The 23,548-nt window shown below is 49.3% G+C and overlaps 1 protein-coding gene across 8 annotated transcripts in view; it reads left to right on the forward strand.

Annotated features, from left to right (window-relative positions):
• The window catches only part of POU2F3 (POU class 2 homeobox 3), a 75,161-nt gene that overhangs the window by 9,642 nt on the left and 41,971 nt on the right, over positions 1 to 23,548 (forward strand). For 2 of the 8 annotated variants that reach the window (XM_077893885.1, XM_077893888.1), the window contains exons 1-3: positions 9,593 to 9,668; positions 9,889 to 10,050; positions 19,246 to 19,280. Coding sequence is in view for 4 of the 8 variants with exons in the window: in XM_077893881.1 (XP_077750007.1) it covers positions 9,619 to 9,668; positions 9,992 to 10,050; positions 19,246 to 19,280 (144 nt within the window). In the remaining 4 variants the exon portion in view is untranslated. Of the gene's footprint in view, positions 1 to 9,592; positions 9,669 to 9,888; positions 10,051 to 12,353; positions 12,473 to 19,245; positions 19,281 to 23,548 lie in introns of those variants that run through there. The other 6 variants (XM_077893882.1, XM_077893883.1, XM_077893887.1 and 3 more) reach the window with 5 other exon arrangements.

The raw sequence follows: 23,548 nt of genomic DNA on the forward strand, positions 1-23,548 counted from the left end.
TCTCTGAGTTTTAAAGGAACTACAAACAAAGGTGACCTAGAAACCCCCAGCTCCCTGAGAGCACCTTCTGTATTGTGTGAAATCCCCAAAGGGCACAAGGGTTGGGAGTGGGAAAGAGAAGTTATTTCCCCATCCACACAGGCTAGGACTGCAGAGGAGAGCATTCTCAGGTCCAGACACAGACCTCCTAGCTGGCAGAGACCTGGCAGGCAGCTCTTTCATTCTTCACTTTCCTCCTGCTTATAGGGAGCCAAGGCATGGACAAAGATAAACTAACTGCCCATAACCTCAGACTGCCTTTGTGGCAACACAAGAGACCAGAAAATCTCCCAATCCCCTGTCCAGTCCTCTTCCCAGCCCTCCTCCCACCCCCAGAGGACTGGATCCAAGTTTCTAGATTTCTGAATCATCAGCTTTCCTATCCTTTCTTTTATTTCCCTGGTTGTTATTTTTCCTCTATTCTTGAAGCTGACAGCACCTTTTTTCCTATTCTCAGTTGAGTGGTTCATAAGAGTATACAGGCTTGCCCACATTTCAAAAGCCCCCGGGTCTGTAACTGACCACCCCCAAGCACCCATACTGCTAACCCTATGACTTTTGACCACACTAGTCGCAGAGTAGCCTCAAACACAGGGGTGGACAAATATGCTGGACGTGGCGGAGGCGGAGGGGGGAGAGAAAGTCCAGCCACATTCACAGAGCCTCTTCCCCATACCTGGGCACGTGCACGTGTGCCTCGGAGTTCACGTGCATCATCTCGTTCCATTCTTACCACCCCCATTTTTATCGATGAAGAAATGGTGGCTAAAGAATGAGACATGGGCTTGCCCAGGATTGTACAGCTTTTAACCAGGAATCAAACTCGGGCCTGAGTCCATTAGATTCTTATCTTGGCTCTGCCATTAACTCCCTGCAGATTAGGGGCAAGTCGCTCCCCACTGGGACCTTTCTGTTCCTCCCATAAAGGAAGGATTTGGGCTGGATGATCTCTAGGAGCTGAATCTTGCAAACAGGGTACATGTATTGCTTTTCCAAATTCTCTGTCATCACTTGCCACTTCCTGCATTTGCATAAAGGCTTCCTCAGAGCTGAGCCCTCCCTAGTCCCTTCTTTCCAGTCGCCCTCTCCACACCCTCCTCTTGGACATCTCTAGCCTCTTTGCTCCATTTACCCCCAATCCTCCTCCCTGACCTAGCTGGTAGTCCCATACACAACATCTGCGGAGCATGTTTGTGTCAAACCCTAGGCTCAGAAAGATGAAGAAACAGCCCCTGTCCTCAAGGGGCTTTGCTTCTCTCACAGGAATTCATGGCAGAAGGGATGATGGTGCCAACTCGTGTCTAAAAGAGCACACTCAAACACCTAGTGCATTTGGCCTTTCCAACAATTCTGTGCGGTAGATGTCATCATTCCACTTTGAAGATGAGGGATTTGAGGCTGCTTTTCCCAAAATTCCCATGCCTAGCAAATGACAGAATTAAACATAGGTTTTTCCAGTGACTTTCTACCCAAAGATGGTGGTGGGAAGACTGAGGACCAACACAGGAACCAGGGACAGAAGACACAGGAAACAGGCATCAGGAGGGATGCCAAGATTATAGAGGGTGACATTGGCCAAAGGGACTGGGGGGAAGCCAAGCCCCTGAAAGGTGGGTTGGTATAATTCAAGAGGCAGAAGTCCTGTCTGGAGCTGAAACATGCTTGCTGGGGAAGAGTGGGAACTCTAGTGAACCGAGGAAGGTGAAAATCTAGGGAGAGGATTTTCTCCTTCCCTTCTCTTATCCTGGGCCAGCCTTAGCGATGCCCCAGTCTTTCCTTCCACCACCACCCAACCCTTTGACGGGGCACTGGGGTGGGGTTGTGAACCCAGATGGTAGTGGAGCAAATTCCTTGGCACCCTTACCCTGCTCAGAGATGTGGGAAGAAAGAATTCTGTGGGGGGAGCCAGGGGAGGACAGAGAGCTAGAGATGGAGGAGGGACTGAGCTTTGTCAGTTGTCCATTCTTGCCGCCCTTCTCCACCATCAGTTGTCCTGTCTGTGAGGTGGAATGACTTAACATCTGCCCCCCCCTTCCAGAAAGACCGCCAAGGCATCTTAGCTGTTTGGGGATCCTTTTGTACTTTCCCCCGAGAACTTCCAATATGGTTTTGGGAAGGAATGATGTGATCATGCAGAGGAACGCAGAGAGGCTAGTGACTCTCATAAGGTCCCACAGGAACAATGAGTAACTGACCCAAGACTAGGAAGTCCTTCTCAACCAACTCCTTGCTCACCATCTCCACCCTACTGAGTCCTGAGGTTTCCATCCTCCTGAAGCTGAGGATAAAGAAATTATGTCTCATCACAACCAAGAAGTGAGGTTCTAGGCAGAAATAGGCAGAAGCCTTTGAGAGATGTGTATGGCTTTCAGACCAAATATTTATGGAATAAAACTATTCTTTCAATGACAGAGAGGACGGCAGACATCTAGGAAGTACTTGGCAGGCAGGGGGTGAAGAAGAGTCTCCCATTGCTAGCCCTTTTTAAATGAGGTACACGTGCACACACACGCCCACCCTTTTCATGATTAAATGACAGAGTGGGTATGAACGTGCTTCACAAAGTGTGCACCACTGTACAAATACAATCCATCATTAGGTGGATAATTATCAGAAACATTCAGGAGACAAGACAAAGCTCTGTCACTGAGCGATGTGGGACAAGTCTACTTGTGCCCTAGACTTGGGTCTCCTCATTGTGATAGGGGGAAGAGGGTTCTAGAAGAGCGAAAGGAAGGGACTGGACTGGTGGTCTCTAGGATTTGCACCGGGTGACTCTGTCCTGCACCTCCAAGTTACCTGCTCTGCCCCTTACTTCTCCTGAAGAGAGAAAGGAAGCCACAGCCCTTCCAAGTGTTCAGGGGGCACTGATATGAATTCTTGGGGAAGTTGGGATTCTTATTATTATTATTATTTTTTTAATGTCAGGATTCTTGTCCATGACTCTCTTCCTTTGGAGACATTTCAAAACGATCCCCAGAAAATGAAGGAACCTCCTGGTCTTAGGGATGTTTCCCTTAAGAAAACCTAACCCCACAATTTCTTTTGGGCACCTATTCTTGTAAGCTACACTCCCCAGTGCCTAGACGTCTTTTCTCATTTCTTGCCTGAGACCCCCATGCTGCAGCCTCAGCCTGTTACCTCTTATTATGGTCTTCTAACCGAGAGTGTTTCCCATTTTTGTGACAGGGAGATTAGAAGGTACTAATGCACTACCCAGGCTTCATCCCATGGCTCTGTGTGCCGGAAACCTCGGGAGAGCGGCCTATGGTGCCAGGAATTGCCTGTCTGCCTCTAGCAATCAGAGCACCCTAGCAAACAAAACAGCTACAGCAACTGCTCTCACCCGTACCAGCCTCACTCACCACTCACAGACTCTTGCTCATCCCTGATTCCCAAACCCAGGCCCCAGGGGCAAACAGGGCAGGATCGTGCTAACTAGATGAGCCATGGGTGACCAGGCCAGTCCTGCCTGGCACTGGCCCTTCTAACTTTTGTAGGTCTCTTGAAGGAAGTGACTCCCCACCACACTTGCCTCCATCTTTGAGGCCCCCCCCAAGAAGAACATGGACCTCCTTTCTCTTCAGCCTGAAAGGGGACCGAGAGAGGGAGCCCAGTGTGGGGCATCCATGTGCTGTCTTTTACTGTCCGCATGGTCTCATCGGTGGGCATCGCTTAGGGTGCTCCCTCTCAAATAATCTGGGGTGCGGGACCAGTTGTTTCCCTTCCAGTCTGTCACAGACCAGCACGCAGTCCTAACCACGCAGGACTGCAGATCGTACCCACCACACATGCTCCACAGGGCCCAGGCTAGTCTACACCTGCCGTCCACGGGGAGATCCCACTCATCACATGCTTGGGGCACTATGAACATTTCTAAATTCTCTGTGTTTGTATGATCCGGTCTCAGACTTTAGCAAACAGTTCGCAGGGCAGCCCTGACTGTTGGAGCATACTTTGGGGTGCCCTGCCTTAGAGGAGTTCACACCGTGTGTCAGAACACTGCTGTCCTTTGGCAGGCCATGGGCGATGGATACATCTGACCTTGGGTATATCTTATGATCTTCGCATTCCTCCCCTCACACTGTGGGTATCTTGGGTGTGATGCTGGAGAGATCCAGCAGGAGAGGTAGGTCCCGGGCTGTCCTCTGCTGGCAGGGGTACATGCCCCTCCCCACTCCCCCCCCCCCAACACACACAGTGGGGGACTCAGACCACTGCCTGTTCCTGGGCCTCAGCCCTTCATTAAAGGATCCGAGATTTACAGCCCACCCCCACCCTCCCAGGTGTGAGTAAACGCTTTTGCTCTCTTGGGTCTACCCTCTTCCTCAAGAAACAATTAGGGCAAAGAACACCTGGTGTGGAAAAGTGCTGACCAAGTGGAAAAAGAATTTAAAGAGAAATGAGCTACCAAATTAGGTTGCGTTTTAGGGGCTTGAAGAGCAGCCCAAGTCCAGGCAACTGAGATGCGGCCCCACCCTGCCCCCTCCCGCCCCCGCCCCCGCCCCCAGCACACAGACAGACCCACTGACGCACTTGCACTCCCAGCATCTCCACCTCCAAGCCCTCCTGTCCATGGGTTGCACCCCCTGGCAGTCTTCCCTTCTGGCAGAGGCTGCTCTCTCAAAGGCAGGCGGGGGATCCTTGGGGGGTGTGAACCCACTGGGGGGCGCCTGGGAGGATCAGCAGCATCTCAGGCCAGCATTTGCTAGGGTGTCCCCTGTATTGAAACCACCTCCCCTGGGAAGGGCTTTGCCTGGGATCACCCATCCTTAGGAAGAATGGCTGAGAGGGAGAGGCGGCTTTGGGAGGAGAAGGAGGGGGAGCAGAGCTAAGTGTCCTTAAAAGGGAAATGGCATGAGGTCATCCCAGCTAGGGCCGGTCCACCCTCCCTGGAGTCCAGGGGTCTGGCTGGGCAGGGCAGAGAATGAGCAGAGCCCTCATTTCACTTCTAGGGACCTCAGTCAGTGACATTTCTGTCCCCTCCTGCCGCCTCTGTGAGCTGGTGCTCATTGGGGAGGGGGCACTTCTGGGGTAGCAGGAGGGCCCTGGGAGACCAGGCCTTTGTGCCAAGCCAGGAGCATGGGAAACTGAGCTCCTGGCATCTCCCAAAAAGCACCAGTGCTGTTGACTCAAAAAATAATAGGTGTTAATTTGCATGGCATTTTACATACAGGTTCCATGCTGGGCTTTTCATCTCCTCCCTCGTACGGTGGAAGCCCCCTAGATCTCCCCGCTCCGCCACCTCCTTTGGGGGCCTTTCTGTGTCCTCCAGACTCCGGAACTTCCCCACCACCACCACCACCTAGCCCATCCTTGGATTGGCCCAGGCCAGGGAAAACAAAAAAACAAAAAACAAAAGACAGTGGTCAGCCTGGCTTGGGTAGGCTTGGTCCAGATTTGCTGGAGACGAGCCGGCAGGTGGGCTGGCAGGTCTGGACCCCGCAGGGCACCTTGGCTAGGGGTGCCCCGCCTGCCTGCTCTGGGCCGCGGTGAGGCCCCCTGGCAGGGGGCTCGCCCACCCCACCCCCCTACCTGCTCGGGCTGGGAGAGGAACAAAAAAATCTAAGTCAGAGAGCCCAGAGAGGTGCCGAAAGGAGAGGAAACCCAGTGGTTGCTATGACGATGGGGTCTTGGCGCCCGATTTGCATAGGGCGATGATTTCCATACTGCAGGGTGAATTTCCATATCCCTGCCTCAAAGCCTGTTGGGGCGGGGAGGGGGGGAGAGGGGAGAGGTCATTTGAAATTCAAATGAGGATGATTAAGGTTTTCTTGAGGAGGGAAGCTCGGACAAAAGGGGGTGAAGCCGGCTGGCACATGTCTGCCCCGGGCTCAAAGTTATCAAAGGGAGGCGGCACCCGGTTGACTCCCTCCCTCCCCGCCTCCACAGGCCAGGGAGAGCTGATGGTGGTCAGGCTGGGCTGGGTGCTGGTGGCCTTTGCCTCCCGGGAGAACCAGCTAGGTCCCCCTCCTGCCTCTGGACTCAGTTTACCCCTGCATGGCCTGAGGACGCTGGCGCTCAGAGCCATCCTCGAGTGTGTTCTAGTTCCAGCCTCAGGCCTCCCTCCCTCCCTCCCTCCCTCCCTCCCTTCCTCCTTTCCTCCCTTCGGTGACCACAGATGAGTCGCCTCAGTTTTTCTATCCGTGACATTGGAAACACAATCTCTACTTTCTTGTTTGGCTGAGAAGATGCGAGGGCAGACCAGCCTCTACCACCAGCCTGTCTCTTAGGCAATCACTTCTCATCCTTGGGCCCGAGTTGGCGCGTTGGACGGCAGGTGTGAACTTGACGGTCTCTAAGATCACTGCTAGCTCTAAGATGCCGTGATGTGAGAGCACTCTGATCCTTCGCACACACCGGTTATTGTTTGTAAGATGCTGATGTGAGCCCCTGCACCCCGGCCCCCCGCTCACCGAAGTGCAGCCACGAAGAGTACTGCCTGCGTGTGAACCCCAGCTTCTCAGCTTACCAGTTTTATGACCTTGGGCTAGTTTCTTAATGGTTCCCTGCTCAGTTCCCTGGTCTGTAAAATGAGGGTAATAATTGTACCTATCTCATGAGGTTAAACACGCTTACCTCAGTGCCTGCCATGGAGTAATGCTGTTTGCTAGTATTAGGATCAGAAGCCATCAAGTGTCCATGCAAGCGGGTCAGGGATTCAACAGCCAATCCGGGAAGCCTTGATTAGGAATATGGACTGTGTCCTGAGTAGACCTGCCAGTGAATTCATTCACTTTGGCCAACACGCTCTTGTAGCCGCTGGTCTTTGGGAATGGGAAGCATGCTTCAGGGAAGGGCCCCAGGGGCAGCCCCCAAAGCTAAGTGGTCACCCCAACTGACAGCATGCCTGGCTAGAGGGCTCCTTGTTTTGATCCTGACTCCAGCCTTTCTTTACTTCTCAGGAAACAGAGAAATGGCGGGAAGAAGGGGAAGGAGCTGATAGAGGGACCCCCTCCTCTCAGGACCCAGTGCTAAAGGACAGGCCAGGTTCAGTGAGATGAGTTGATGTTGATAGTTCTGGAAAAATCCAAAGGTCCTTTATTTACTTCCTGCAAGTTTCTACAGCAACTGCATAGGAGGCCTTCTTTGGGGATAGCGTGATGTGGTATGGACAGCTTTACCTGGTGGACGGACGTGGGTTTGGGTTTCTGCTCAGTGATCTGTTAAATCAGGAACCTTGGGCAGACCGATGAACCCCTCTGAGCCTCCTTTCCTCACCTGTGAAATGGGGATAATAGGAGCACCTACTCATAGGGTGGTGGTGAGGATTAAATGCTGCTTGTGTATAAAATGTTTACTACAGAGCTTGGTGCGTAGTAAATGCTCAATAAATGTCAGCTACTAATTATTCCTTATTATTTGAAAACAGTGTTCTGCTGCCAAAATGTTTGAAAATTCTCTGATCTAGTCCTATTCTCCCGTTTTATGGTGGGGGAGAGACTAGGGTCAGAGAAGGGGAATGACTTTCCCAAGGTCATAGTGGGGATGTGAGACGGGAGGTTTTTTGAGGAACACTTTCTCCACCCCAGAGGCAGTAGGGGCACTATCCTCTGTCCTTTGTTTTTGCTTCCTTGGATTAAGCCTCTCCCCTCTCCCCGCCACCCTTGTCTCAGAGATAGCAGCTCCTCCAGCCCCAGGAGGGAGGAGGACTTTATACTCTAAGAGTGAAAGAGGAGAGGGGCGCCTGGGCGGCTCAGAGGTTGAGCGGCTGCCTTTGGCTCAGGCCATGACCCCGGGGTCCTGGGATCGAGTCCCACATCAGGCTCCCCGCAGGGAGCCTGCTTCTCCCTCTGCCTGTGTCTCTGCCTCTTTCTCTGTGTCTCTCATGAATAAATAAATAAAATCTTAAAAAAAAGAAAAAAGAAAAAGAAAAAGAAAAGGGTAAAAGAAGAGAGAACGGTGCCGGGGGGATCTGGGCTCAGCAGTCAGCTGTGTGTCCTATCACAGGCCTCACCCTCTGAGCCTCTAGTCACCTGTAAAACAGGAGTCCTATAATTCTGGCCCTTAGACCTCCCAGGCAGGTGGGGATCGCGGAGGAGCTAGGGACGAAGTGCACAGCAGAGGAAGAAACCAGTGCGTGTCACCGTGACCAATGCGTGTTGGCGAGGCCACTGGCCCTAGAGCCAGAGCTATGAGGTCCAAGCTCCTTCTCCCACCCCGCTCTCCGTCACTGGTGCTGGGACCCAGCCTCAGTTTCCTTGTCTGTAGAACAAGTCGTGAGGAAGCAATGAGATGAGAGTCCATGTGTGGGAGCTTTTGGAAGTGTGAGCTGTTCCACGAGCGTGAGATGGCATCTCCCGTCCAAGCTTTCCTCCTCCTACCCGCGCCCTGCGAGCCGCACGCGGACCCCTGCGTGCCCACAGGAGAGCCAGAGCCCAGCCGCGTGGCCCATCGCTTCTCACCCCACTTCACTCTCCTCCGGGAAAAGGGCGAGGATAGAGCCTCCTGGTCTCCCACTGACCTTAAACCTCTTTGAACCTCTTCTCTCCTGAGGCTGGGCCAAGGGCAGAGCGGTGCTGGTCTGGAGTCCGCCTTTAAAGAACACCCACAGGTGTTGTGCAGAGTCAAGTCTGGGCAGCGGAGCTCTGGGGATTAGCTCCTGCTGTGCCGTTTATTGCCTGTATTAACTTCAGCTCATCATTTGTCCTCTCGGGGACTCAGTTTCCTTACCTATAAATGGCAGGGATAGCATTAGAAGTCTCTGGGTCCTCTTGAGCATGGAAAACTGGTAGAAAAATAGCAGGCGAGGGGCTTCTCTGAGATGTGCCTGTTAGGGCAACCAGAACCCTGGCTTCCCCACAGAGTTCTCCCCTTGGAGTTAGACTTTTCTTGGTTCCCAGGCTCAGGAAACTGAGTTGAGACTTTGGTGGGGACCTGGCTCTTCTGGCAGCAGTCCTTGCCACAGGGGCCTGAGCTCCTGGTCTGTTGTTCTGGAACTTGGCGCATCTGCCCAGGGGCTCCTTCAGCGTAGCCTCAGAGTGCCAAAGCTGCCCACTTTGGGCCCCCAGGAGATGAGGGGTCACTGCAGGGGAGCCCCAGGGAGCCCCATCTCCAGCTCAGGCTGAGAAGCAATAGGGATTATATGGCCTAAACAATTAGAAGACCGTGTGAGGAGCGTTTCATTTATCAAAGAGCAACAGGACAGATGGAGCTGGAAGGATGTGGGCTTCTCTTCCAGCCACGGGGTGCAGGGGAGCCGCTGGTGTCCACCGGGGCTCAGCCCCAGGCTCTTGATCTGTGGGAAGGGACAGTAGAGCAAGGCTTCAGGATTCAATCTCACAAGCATGTACGTGGAGAAAAGGCAACAGGTGGCTCGCACAGGCCGTGCCACAAGGAATCCCTAAGGATGTTTGCTGTGCTGGGCTTCCTTGGGGTAGAGAGGGAGAAGCTTTAAATCATGAGAATTCCCATCTCACAGATGGTCAGAGGTCAAGGGGACCCGAGAGATGACCCTATCCTGGGGTGGCCAGTGGGTTTCTTCAGGACAGCTCATTGTGACCATCCGTGGTGGTCACAAGCAGGGATGTTAGGACAAGGCGGAGGGTGCAGTGATCCATTAGTGACACCACCCTGGGCATGGCTCGCACCCATGGCCACGTCTGTATTTGCTGTCTACACCTACAGAGGTAAGGTGACTTGACTGAGGCCACCTAGCTAGAGGAGCCCTGGGGGTCAGTCTCCCCTAACCCCTAAGCTGGGCTCTTTCTCCTGTCCAGCCCAGGTCCTGTATCCCATTCTTCAGGGGTATTCAGGGGTCGTCCGTGGGGGTCCTCCTGGGCATCCCCTTGCCCCCATGAAGGAGGTGGCAGGAATGCAGACAGAAACTTTTTTGTTTTAATATTTAAGGGAAGTTGAAGGCTGCGGAGATTAAGCCACTTGCCCCAAGTCCAGCGTAAAACAGCCTTTGAAGTAACCCTCGAGCTCAGTTTCCCGTGTGTTCTCTGTACAGAACTCTGACCATTAGGCAACACTGCCAGTTCCTTGGAGGAATCTCAAGTAACAAAAAAGGTAGGCCTGGTGTCTGTGGGGTCCTGGAAAAAAAAAACAAAAAACCGCTTTGACTGGTTTAAATGGCCATGCCGGGAAGTCTCCTGGTCTGCTCTGGTGGCCGGCTGCCCAGGAGCATTGCCAAGGGCCTGGTGGCCTTAATCACTGCTCTCCTAGGAAGTGCTAGCCAGCTGCCAAGTGGCCATAAAGTGGCCCTGGAAGCCTTACTGGGCTATACTGGGTGTGGAGCTGGTGAGAAGAGAAGCAGTCCGGAGCTGGGAGAGGTTCGGCCCCACTGCCGAGCACTCTGCATTGTTTACTGGGCAGAAGTGAAAAATCCTGCTTGGACGGTTCTCCATTCTTGTGCTTCCACCTCCCTCACCCAGAGAATTGCTCCCCAGGCAAACTCACATCCCAGTGCTGCCAAAGCTATGCAAATCAGCAGGCTCTGCTGCTCCCAGGTGGGAAAGCACAGGGCTGGTAGGGTTCCTCCTGCCTGGCGTCCGCCCGGGGTCCTGATCGCTTAACCCGGCTGGGACTCAGTCTCCTCACCTGTAAAATGGGGTGAATAATAATGCTTCATCTTCCCGAAGGCAGGGAACTTGCCCTGATGATCTCCTGAGGTCTCTCTCCCAGGCCCATGAGCCAGGGTTTCAAGCTGTTTGCTTCTCCTCCTCCTTTCTTGAAGCCTCAGGGCCTAGAGATTGCCAGGAGGCCACGAGAACCCAAAGAAGCCCAGAGAGACCCCGGTGGGTGGCCCTTCTGGCTTGATGTAGATCTCACCCACTGGCCTCTAAGACCCCCACGTGGAGGTCCAGGGGGGTCCAGGACTTCCTCCTGGAGCCCTCTCTGCCTTCCCCCCTCCCTTCTGTGTCCTTATCTTTGGTTTGTGTGCAGAACAAACAGGACAGAGGGAAGTGGTGAGAAGAGCTCTTTGGTCCTTCGTGTGCCTCACTCTGCCTCGGCCACAGACAGGGACCAGTTTCTGGGAGTGGGGGAGAAAAAGCCGTGGTGCATTTCGATCAGCTGCATCGGGTGGAAAGACTTCAGAGATGGAAGCAATTTTGGGTTCCCTGCAATCCCCCTCTTGATGCCACCAAATTGTCCCTCGATGCAGAAACCTCTTCTGTAACATCCCTGAAACGAGCCGCCCCTGCCTGAATATTCCTAGCAATGGGGAGCTCTGTCGATGTGAAACTATGGAGTTCCACTGCCAAACAAACCCACTTCTCATAAAATTCTTCCTCCTACTGAGATGAGGCCTGCTTTCCAGCAGCTTCGCCAGTGGCCCTGCTCTGCTCCTTGCTGCTGCAGGCTAAGCCTGGTTCACTTCCATGCCAACATTTGGAGAGGAAGGAAAAGTCCACTGATATTTATTTAAGCACTTACTATGCACCAGGCATTGTGCCAAGTGCTTTCCAATGTTCCCTCATTGAATCGTTTTAATTTTTTTTTTTTGAGAAGCCTCAAACGTATGGAAAAGATAGAAAACGGTTAATGAACAGCCACATACCCGTCACCTGGATTTAATAACTGTTAACATCTTGCCATATTTGCTTCATCCATTTGTTTCTGAAATCCTTTTTTTTCCCTCCCCTTTGCAACTTTTCCTCGTAGACATTTTCAAACACACATGACCATAGAGATGAATACAAAGAGCCCCCATATACTCATTCCCTACTCAGCAACCATCAAATTTCTGCCCTTCTGGCTGCTGGAATATTTTATTATACATTGTAGACATTAGAACATTTCCATCCTAAATATTGGCAAGGATGCATCTGCAAAACAGAAGGACATCTTCCTTCTTAACTACAATATCATTATTACACTTAAAACGAATTTCTCATTTAATTCTCGTGGCAATGCCACGCAGAAGGTTTTATATAAGGGCAAGTGTCTCTTCTTTAGGTCAAACATCCTTTCCTCATCTGGTGTGACGACTGGGCCTTTTACCCCCTTGGTCTTCATGCTCCACCGCCCAATTCATCAGGGTCCCTTTTTCAAAATGATGCCCTGTGCTGGGCACGATGCTCTCACTCAGGGAGCTGCCCTGATCTGTGTGTCTGGTAATGCACGGGACTGCCTTGGCTTTTTAAGCAGCTACCCCACACATGTGTAGCACGCTTTGGGCTCATGTTGAGCTTTGGCCAGCTCAAAATCTCCTTTTTTTGTCATTTCTTTTCCACGTGGGATACTCTGACGCCAGCCTCCCCCAGCTTCCCCTCCTCACAAGGAACTGCGATGTGTTTATTTCCAAATAATGTCTGCCAACAAACAGAAAGGAGAATTACGTTTTCATTTTTGTTTTTCTTTTTTGGCAGGGGAGGCATATTTGACCTCCTAGGAGTCTCAGCTTCTCTCAAAATGTAAAATACAGAGTACGGACATTTCAGTGGCCAAGTACCTGACACTATGCATGCTTGAATTTTAGTCACTCTAGGTACCAGCTATGATTATTTCTATTCTAGCCTGAAGTTTGTTATTGGTATTGTTGAAAAAGCTTTTTATGAGGCTTCCTATTGTAGCATGTAGTCTTTTTTTTTTTTTTTCCAGCTTTACTGGGGTACAAGTGGTAGATAAAATTGTAAGGTATTTATAGTGTCCATCATAGTGGTTTGATATATGCATATACTGGGAAATGGTCCCTTCCATCTGGTTGATTATTACATCCATCATTTTCCATGTTTAACTTTTTTTGTATGTGAGAGAACCTTTTAGTTTTCCTCTTAGCAAATTTCAATTTAAAAAAAAAAATATATATATAGTGCTATCAACTATACTCACCACGCTCTATATATCCTCAGACTTTGTTCATCTTATAGCTGAAAGTTTGTACCCTTTTACCAACCTTTCCCTTTCCCCTAACCCCTTCAGCTTCTGGCAACCACTCTTCTACTCTCTCATGCTCTGTTTCTCGGAGTTTGACTTTTTATTTCTTTTTTAATTTTTTGAGATTCCACATGTAAGTGATACCATTTTGTATTTTTCTGTCTTATTTCACTTAGCCTACCACAAGTCCCTCTGTGTTGTCACAAATGGCAGGGTTTCCTTTTTTCTTGTGGCTGAATAATATTCTAGTATGTATGTGTGTGTTTAAATAAATAACATCTTCCTTATCTATTGATCCATTGATCACTTTAGGTTGATCTCACACTTTAGGTTGGGTCCATAGCTTGGCTATTATGAATAAAGCTCCAGTGAACCTGAGGTGCAGATATCTCCTTCATAGCTTGTTTTCTTTTCTTTTGGAACTCTACCCAGAAGTAGGACTGGTGGGTCATATGTAGCAGATAGTCTTCTGGTTGGGTATCACTTTGTGCAGTTTGACTACTTTAGTGGACTACTCAACATAAAGTAGAAAAGCCGATTTCTGGGCTAGCGTATTTGTTAAAACAGAATTCCCTAATTGGGGAATCTTTACTTCTTTCTGTTTCATTTTTGTTGAGGTAAAAAAAAAAACCACATAACATAAAAATAAAAAAACATGGAATTTAAACAAAATTTACCATCTTAATCATTTCTAAGGGTACAGTTCAGCCTCCCCTATCGTTTCCATATACAGTTGATTTAGTTTAACCTAAGTGCAGGGCTTTATATTTATTCCTGTTATGTTTTACCTTGTTGGTTTTGGCTTCTATTAGAACATGCCAAAATATTTTCTAATCCTGATTCTACTCTCTAGTTTTCTATATTAATCTCCCTCTCTGTTTTGAATCGCTTCCAAATTCGAGCAGCATCTAGCCTGTTGATTTACCTAAGCTGTTGATCAAAGTTGAATCCTTGGTTTCTCTGTGTCAGCCACTGGATGCAGTGCCCTTTTTTCTTTTTTTAATATGAGCTCTATGCCCATCGTGGGGCTGGATCTTACAACCCCAAGATCAAGAGTCACATGCTCTACCAACTGAGCCAGCCAGGCGTCCCATGCAGTGCCTTTATTGGAAAAACTGTATGAGTACAGGAGTTGAGAAATCAAGCTTTGGTCTTGATTCAAGTTCTCTGAGGCTGTGTATCCTCTGCAAGGTGCTTCCCCTCTCAGTTTGGACTTCAGTATCTTTCTGACTCTTTCTACTATGTATCTGCCTGCTTTATTTTTTTCTGCAAGCGGCTGCCACCTTCCAGAGAGGGAGCCAGGGCTTGGAAATAAGATATGTTCAAGTTTCTGCAGTTGGTGGCACATGACTTTCTCAGGTCAGAATCAAAGATTTATTTTTGGAGCAGTTTCTTAGTAATTTGGATCAAGCACGTGGTCATTCAGCACCTAGTGTGTATTGGACAACTTAAGTCACTTGATGTACAAAGATGAACAAGATATAACAATGCTGGCTGCTAAGAGCTCATGATTTTATGAGAGAAACAGACACATGAACCACTGGGTCTAAAAAATGTGATATGTGCAATAGAGATAAATAAAAATAATAGGTGTGGCGATGCAGAGAAAATCCCTTATTTTGCTTTGGGTGAATTTCATGGAGGAGGTGACATTTGAGTTTGATCTTAGAGGATGAGTGTGTATTTTCTAGAGAGAGAAGGGCACAGCATGCGCAAAGTCCCTAACATACAACCAGGCTCAACCTGGGTAGAGGGGTGGCCCGGGATGTCTGGAGCCCAGTCTACAACTGAGTAGTGTCTCCTAGCTCACAAGCATGGTCACCAGCTTTCTCTCATTTGAGCTTTACTATATTCCTGGAAAGTGGGTGGAATGGGAGTTATGACCTTATTTTGCCATTGAAGAGTGTGAGGCTCTGGAGCTACCTGCCTTGGCAAAACTCACACAGCTTGGGAGTGATGAAGCCAAGGCTTGACCCTCTATTCGCTCACTTCCGGTCCAGGACTGTTTCCAGTAAGCCCTGCTGCTCCTCCACAGAGCACTGCAAAGGGGTAGAAAATAATGATCGTGGGTCACTGTTTCACATAATGTGATAATTGCATCCCCTGCTTTCTTCACGAAAGAGGAGCACCTTCCTCACTGTGTCAAAGATGAATAAGTTGAGTCCCGGGAATGGCTCACCAGTCCTCTCTCAATCAATAGAGCCTTAGCAGTGGAGTCAGAATCAGAACAGAAAATGCTTTGGGGAGCTGAGCCCTTACTAAGCACCCGGCACTGAGCTATATGGCACTCTCTGCTCTGTCGGAGTGTCATGGGACCAGTCTCCCTGAGAGGTCCTGGCCAACCCAGGTACCTCACTCAGCCTGGGATTCAGGGAAGCTTAGGTACAGATACTGAAGCAGGTGAGAATGAATTTGATGAGAAGGAGAATTGTCCTCATCACACTCCGAGAGCAGCAGGTGAATCCTCATGCTAAGAGGCCTCTTGAGAAGGACCATGAAAAAACTTCTAGGCAAGAGAAGTTAATTTTGTTGGCTGGTGAGTTTTAAAATTAATCTCTGAATTTTGCTTGTTCATCTTTTTCATTGTGTGGATCCCATAAACAACATGATAGTGGCACTTACAGAAATCAAAAGCAGAGATCTTTTTAAAATTGTTCACAAAGCCAATGACCTCCTCCAAGCCAAACTGTTCTGGCCCTCTGCTCTTTCTCTCACTGTATTATTACCTTCTTCTGGAAACATCTCCTCTTACCTCCCAGACACCACACTTGCCTGGTCTTCCTCCTACTCGGGTGCCCCCTCTTCCTCAGTCTCCTTTGCTGTCTCCTCCTCCTCATTCCAGCCTTGACTCTTTTTTCTTCTTCATCTGGACTCAGTTTCTTCATAACGTCACTGAGTCCTATGGCTTAAATGCCACCTATGAGCTGATAACTCCCCAGGTTATACATCTGACCTTACACCTCTCCTGAGTCCAAACTCACTTCCCCATCTCTACTGGGATATCTAATTGGCATCTCAAACTTCACACATTCAAAAATAAAGCTTTCCACATTCTACCATTGGCCTGCCCTCCCCCAAGTCACCCCCATTGGTGGTAATGGCACCACTGATGATCCCTTCGAGAAGGGCCAAAGCCTAGAAGTCATTCTTGATTCCTCTCCTCCCTTGCATAGCACCTCCCATCCATCAGCCAGTCCTGTCAGTTATCCCAAATGCGTTCTAAATCCAGGCCTTTCTTGCCACCACCACTGTTACTGTCCCATCCACTCTGCTGCCCTTTCTCTTCTGGGTCACTGCAATACCTCTCAGTTGGTGGTCTTCCCTCCTGCTCTCTAACCACCTACAAGCTCATCCCTGCAGGTTTAAACCCTGAAGTCAGATCATGTTCCTCCTCTGCTCAAACCCTCTGTCACTTCCATCGTCCTTGGGTGAACGTTGAAGCTTCACTGTGACCTGTCTGCCAGATTCACGTCATCTTACCCCTGCTTACCCTATTCTTCAGCCATACTAGCCTCATTACTATTCCTCAGCATGCAAGCCTGCTCTTGCCTTATGTCTTGATACTTCTGTCTGGAATGATCTTCCTTAGGGGCTTCTGCTGTCTTCTCCAGTATTGTATTCCCAGGGCCTAGAACAGTGCCTGGTACCTAGAGTGTGCTGAGTAAATAAATGTGTGTTGAATGAATGAATTTGCTCTTTTGTCAAGTTTTAAAATTACTCCTTATTGGGCCGACTTGACCATGTCATGGAAGGATTTTTTTTTTTTTTTAAGATAAAGCTCCTCAAAAAATAAAATCTAGAACTATCAGATTATTTAGCAATACTGCTTCTGGGTATCTAGGCAAAGAAAATGAAGACACTAACTCAAAAAGGTATCTGCAGCCCTATGTTCAATGCAGTGTTATTTACAATAGCTAAGACATGGAAACAACCTACATATCCACCGGTGGATGAATAAGTAAAGAAAATATGGTGTATGTATATATATATATATGTACACACACACACAGACACAAACAACATGGAACATCATTTAGCCCTGAAAGAGAATGAAATCTTGCCATTTATGATAACATGAACAGAACTTGAGGGCATTATGCTAAGTGAAAGAAATCAGACAGAGAAAGACAAATACCAAGGGATCTCAATTAACATGTGAAATCTAAAAAGCAAGTACACAACCACCCCCTGCCAAAACCAGGCACACAGGTATAGAGAACAGATTGGTGGTTGCCAGAGGTAGGGGGTGGGGAGAGATGAAATGAATAAAGGGCATCAAACTTCCAGTTATGAAATAAATCTTGGGAAGTAACGAACCACGTGGTGACTATAGTTAATAAAACTGTATTGCATATTTGGAAGTTGCTAAGAGAGGAGGTCTTAAAAATTCTCATCACAAGAAAAAAATTATGTGACTATGTATGATGATGAATATTAGCTAGACTTACTGTGGTGACCAGTTGGCTCACAATGCATACAAAAGTTGAATCGTGGTACACCTGAAACCAATGTTATATGTCGGTTACACCACAATTAGAGAAAAAGATAAAACCAATTTTACCATTAAGTCTATCTCTGTGTACATCACAATTAGGAAAAAAGATAAAAGCAAGTTTACCTTTAAACCTGTCCAGTCTGTGGGTCCCTCCTACCTTTAGCTCCCCTTGCACATTTTATATATATCGTCTTAATTGATCTCAAAATCAGGCTGCTATCCAGAGGTCACTCTGTGTTTCCCATATGCTTTTCTCACGATCCTACCCCTCTTCATCTTCTGCTCTCATCTTGCTGCCCCCGTTGCTAGAGCAGGTGCCCTCCCAACCATACAGGAAAGGGCATGCTTCCCCATCCTCATTTAGAACACAGCAGGGCAAGGGGGCTTAAGTTAAAAGGCCAGAGGATCTCTTAGACCCCATTCCTTCTTCTACCAGGCATTTTTTGAGACACTGAGCTGTTCTAGGAGCCATGGTGGCCATTGAGTAGGGATGTTACGTCCTCGTTTTCAAGGAACCCACAGACTAGTAGGAGAGAGAAAAAAAGGAGTCGCACGATGTGCCATGCGGTAGTAGTAAGGGCTACTGGAGTCCAGAGTGACCAGGACTAACGCTCTGTGAAAGAGTGTGGTGCAAGGAAGTGTGGAAATGGGACAGGGTTGGTGTGTTTGCCCATGAGCTCAGGGTGCCTGGGAGGGAGTGAGGTGGGATCCTGAGGGACAGTCATATGGGGAATTGTATGTTGTGCTAAGAAACTGAGATTTTATTCCAAAGTTATTGAAGATCCAATGAAAAGCAGAAGAATTTTCTGATTGAAAGTTCTGAATTCATTCACTTGTCCATTTATTCTTTCATTCAACCAGTATATTTTGAACTCCTGTTACGTGCTAAGCCCAGTGCTAGGCTCTGAGTATATGGTATTTAGTAAACCATTCATCGTCCTTGCTATTACAGAGCCAGCCAGCTGTGGAGCACAAAGGAAGATTGTTTGGTGGCTCCTGCCATAAAGAGTTATAGGAAAAGGAAACTCATGCTTATCGTAGCTAACATTGGAAGCAAGTCCCCTAACAATAGGTGTATATTTAAGCAAATTATGGTCCACAGAATGGAATATTAGGGAACCATTAAAAATGATGTTTGCAAGCATAGGAGGAGGGGGAAAAAGATTTATGGTGCCCCTTAACAGTATAGGGGAAATATTAATGATGTTCACTGGAAAAAGCAGGGTAATATTTATACAGAGTGGTGAATATCAATGAGGCAAAACAAGCATTAAAAAAAAGACCATAACATATACAAACATGTAAATTACAGCTGCCCTTCAGCAGAGTGATTTTTCTGCTACTTTATACTTTTTTCTGTACCAAATATTTTTCTCTATGAAGCACACATTTATTCATTCCACCCGATGTTTACTATAAAGGAAAGAGGAACAGACAAGAAATGAAAGCCAGAAGGGAAAGGCAAGAACAGACACCTGTCTATCTGAGATGACTTAGGTGTCATCTCCTCAGGAGGCCTGGGGTAGTGAGGGGACTTCCTGCCTCAGGGCAATGCCATTAGGACCCCTGGCTGGTCATCCCTTCCTTAGCCACCAGAGCCTGTGCTCTGAGGGAGTGGAGCAGGACATGCGCCCTGGGATTGCAAGTTCAAGGCCTGGTGACTCCGTGTGACCTGGGACAAGTCAGTCTTCCTGGCAATCCACATCCCTGGAGGAGATTTTCCAAAGACCTCTCCAGGAAACAGGATAAGTGGGAGGATCCTGGCCACAGGGGAAGCGTGTTCTTTCTCGACATAGAGACAAGCTCCTCCCAACATCACCATTTCCCTCTAACCTTCAGGCTCTTCCAATCCTGCTAGCAACTCATATTTTTGTTTTTATCTCTTTCAGGAAATGATCGAAATGGCCTAGATTTCAACAGGCAGGTAAGGACTTTCAGAAGAAAACCTTTATTCTATAAATGGTGGGGTGGGGTGGAGTGGGCAGCCACTTAGATGACATCAGATGCAGGAGATATAAAGATTAGGTCAAATTTGAGGGTGTTTATTCATAGACTCAATAGCTTTCAGGCTTGAGCCTGAGGGGCCTCTAAAGGGCCTTTGTGTCCACCCCCTTCCCCCAGTCCACAACCCAATGTCGGGTCTCCACTGTCCCCTCAAATGGAGCACTTATTTCGGATTAAGTGCTTGCCTGGTGTGGTGCAGAACCTAAGACCACAGATCTCCTCCCAGCATGGTCTCTAGTCTGAGTTGCCTCTTGGGTGAGTTCGTCTGCGTGGACCAACTGTACGGCGAAGAATTTATGGAGGTACCAAAGATGGAGGACTTGGGCCCCTCAGGGAACTACTGATCGAAAGGAAAAGATACGGGACAAAAAAGGAGGAATGGGACAAAGTATATAGCCTGGCCCAAAGGGACAATGTAGACACAAGCTTGGCGCCTTTGAAGAAAACTAAGTCGTGTAGGATTCCAGTTAGTCTAGGGAGTGGGGTTGGACAGGGTGTAGGATGGATGGATGTGGCATGTAAAGAGAAGGATGGAGCAGAGGGCGAGGGCTTTCCCCGCTGAGATCAGGGGCTGGAGAGAAGACTGGGGAGAGGGCTAGGACAGGGCATGATGTCAAAGCAGATGTGGGAGGGGATGTTGCAGGGAGGAAAGGGAAGGTGGTCTGAGTTTCTTATCAGAAAAATTAATTTATTCCATAAATTTGGTGGCAGTGGGGGGGGGGGCATGTATACTGTGCCAGGTGTGGAACTACAAAGAAAATTAAGACATGGTCTCTGCCCTGGAGGAGCTTAGAGTCTCGTGTGGGGAGTGGGAGAGAGAGGAGAGGGAGAGGGAGGAGAGACTCCTAAGGGAATAATTATAATACACTTGCATCCCTGCTTTACTAGAGGTGTGTAGAAAGCGTGGCGTGGAACAGAAATGGAAAGAGTCCATTGTTCCTGGGAACTCAGGGCAGGCTTCATGGAGGAGGTGCTATTTGAATCTAGCTCTAAAGGGTGAGTAGGACTGTGTCAGGCGGACAAGAGTGGGATTGAAGGGCTGAAAATCCCAGTGGGAGGGGGTGCATTGGATAATCACAGGTTCCTTCTCGCTCTGATCTTCCAGTCGAAGTTTAGGTGGCGGTCTGCGGTGGGGCTGGAGATCAGACTCCTTTATCTAGACTGTGATTTGCAGTCCCTACTAGCATTTCCTAAAGGGCTAGGTACTTTCTGGGTGTATCCTTCATGGCCAGAGAGAGGAATAATCTGAAGTCCTGAGCCAAAACCTCTTAGGCAGGTGCTTTCTGCATTTTGTTCACTGTGGAAGTTTGCTAACGAGCGGAGGCCAACTGCTCTCTCTGCACTCGAGGCCTGAAGTGCAGAGAGGCTTCAGACTTAGCTCCGAGGAAGGACTTGCCGCCAACACGGTCTATTCAACTCCAGGACAGCCACCAAGGGAGACAGACGTGGAATCAGCTTCTGCTCCAAGGTCTTTGGATATGAGGCCGGTTCTTCCCTCGGGGGTGGCTTTGCCAGGCTTGCTGTAAGGGCGGGAGGATGGAGGAGATCCCCAAGGATTCTGTGATCCTGGAGGAGGTTGGGATGTGGCCCCGTGCCCTGTACTTCCACCCTGACGAGTCGGGATGGCAGCCTGGGGCCCACCTCTCACAGGCCCTTGGAGAAGACGTGCGAGAAGGAGCCCATTCCGCACCGAGATGTGACCACAGCAGCCCAGTCCGGAGGTGGCCTGCTGGCTTTAACCGCTTGTGTGATCTTTTGGAAGCTTGGGAAGCCCTCGTGCTTGGGACAAGGCTGGGAGCAGCCCCCCTGGCCCTAGGCAGCCTGGAAAGAGGCCTCTGGCCCTTTGAACATCTTTTGGGGTGTGGTTCCTCCACCGGTTGGGAAAAAGTTGGCTGGCTTCTGCCAGGAGTGGGCCTCACTTGAGTTTGCTTTACTTAGATGAGCCCCATGGGGTGGGTTGTTCCCTCCCTCCCATGGAAAGGGTTTTTTTGATTTCTTATTACTGACAAGAACAGACACGAAAGATTTTTCCTTTCAAGAAGGGGGGAATTTTGGAGAAAGAGGCTCAGCCGGGTCACACTCCTGTATGCTCTCACGCCTAAGCTCTCCTGTGCTTAGGAGCATACACTCATGCTCCCTCCTCCCTGTCACTCTGTCCCTCAGGGCCAGAGACACTGACCTCTGCAGGTTCATGCCTACAGGTGGGCACCCAGGATCTCTCAAGCCACTGCGTTGACGATCATACCTCCACCCTTCACAGGGAAAGTAAAGGAATATTCACTACCTGCCAAGCTCTGTGCGAGGAGCCTTGGGTGCTTTATCTCATTTCATTCTCACTATAAACCAAGTGTTACTATCTGCATTAGACTGGTGAGGAAGGCGCCTCCCCAGAAGTCCCAGCTCTTTTTGACAAAGGATTTGGGAGATTAAATAATTTGCTGAAGCTCACGTGATTGGCCAACTGGCAGAGTCAGGATTTGAACCCACATCTCTTGGACTCCAGAGCCCATTTTTCCCATGATGCCCTGCTGCATTCCCCCCTCTACAGTCTCTCCACTCCCCATTCTCTGCACACACACCATCCTCAGGGAGAGGCCTGGGAGCCAGAGCTTGAGCGTGACCTCACTGTGACTAACTGGGAGGAAATGGGAGGCAGAGGGTGTGGGGAAGGGAAGAAAGGGCGGTTGTGTAGGAGCAGTCTGGTATGGTTCAGAGAAGGGGTTGGCAGACACAGGACAGCAGAGGATGAGCCGCTGCCCTCGGTGAAGCCCCAGTTGGAAAGCTGCAAGCCAACTGGTGCAATCGGGAGTTGCATGAGCAAAGGACACTGGCTCATCAGGAAATTTCACGCCGAACCTGTTAACTTCCTGGTCTCAGGAAAGCAGCCTGAGCCTTTTTGGAGCCTAATTGTGGGAAGACCCAGGGACCCAGAAGCAGCACCATCCTGCCATCCCTGGGAAAGATAAGAAAGTGGAGAAGCAATAGGATAAGGCCAGATCCCCAGACGGGGAGGCGGACGTCCTGGTGCCAGTGCGGCTTCTCTACCTCTCACTAGTCACTTCTTTTCTTTCTTTTCTTTTCTTTTCTTTTCTTTTCTTTTTTTTTTTTTAAGATTGTACTTATCTTTTCATGAGAGACACAGAGAGGGAGAGACACAGAGACACAGGCAGAGGGAGAAGCAGGATCCCTCCCTGCAGGGAACCCAATGTGGGACTCATCTCAGGGCCCCGGGATCACAACCTGGGCCAAATGCAGACGCTCAACCACTGAGCCACCCAGGTGTCCCATTAGTCATTGCCTTTAGACAAACCTCATCTTCCTGGGCCTCAGTTTTCTCTTGGATAAAATGAAGATGTTTGTACAGGGTGACCTCTCAGCCCCCCCACCCAGTCTGTCTGCTATGTTTCCTCATTTTCCACATGCCCTATTCTGACTGGTTGCTTTGACTCTCCTTTCTTTCTTTCTTTCTTTTTTTTTTTTTCTGAAGAAAAGCAGGGAAGAGCATGTCCATTTCTTCACCCTGAGCCATAGAGAGTAGGGGGGAATTTAAGTCAGGTGAACTCTTTCCCATCTCTATGATTTTGTGTGACCCAGCAAAAAGGATCGTTTGAAATTTAGGGGGCAGAGGCAGAAGGACCTGGCAGGCTGGATGTGGGCCCATCATTCATTCTTTGCATATTTAGTCATTCCTAAGTGCTGGAGAGAGAGGGTGTCATGAGTAAGAAGATAAATTGCAAGGCTGTGCGGTAAAGTCTGTGAGAGACAAGTAGCACCGAGCTCCTGGGTACTTGCCTGGGGTCAGCACCAAAGAGATGGTGTCTGAAGTGTGGGGGTTAAGGAAGAGTAGGGGGTTTGCCGCAAAAGGGCAACAAGAATATTCCAGGCATAGGAGCCAGTGAGTGTGAGGGCTCACTGGAGAAGGGGCCTGGCTTCAAGGGATGTGTGAGAAGATGAGCATGGGGGAGATGCAGCAGGTGAAGCCGGAGCTGTGGGTGGGGCCAGGTCGTGAAGAACTCTGAATGCACAGCAAGGAAATTTCTCCCGTGGGCAGCAGGGAGCCACTAGGCGTTTTCCAGCACGACTAGTTTCATTTAATGGAAGGGCATTAGAGGGACTGTGGGTGAGGAGGAGAGGAAGGATGAAGGAGACGCCTGATGGAATGCTGTTGTGGTGGGAAGAAGTGGGCAA

This window comes from Canis aureus, chromosome 3 (genome assembly GCF_053574225.1).
Source record: "Canis aureus isolate CA01 chromosome 3, VMU_Caureus_v.1.0, whole genome shotgun sequence".
Classification (NCBI taxonomy): Eukaryota; Metazoa; Chordata; class Mammalia; order Carnivora; family Canidae; genus Canis; species Canis aureus.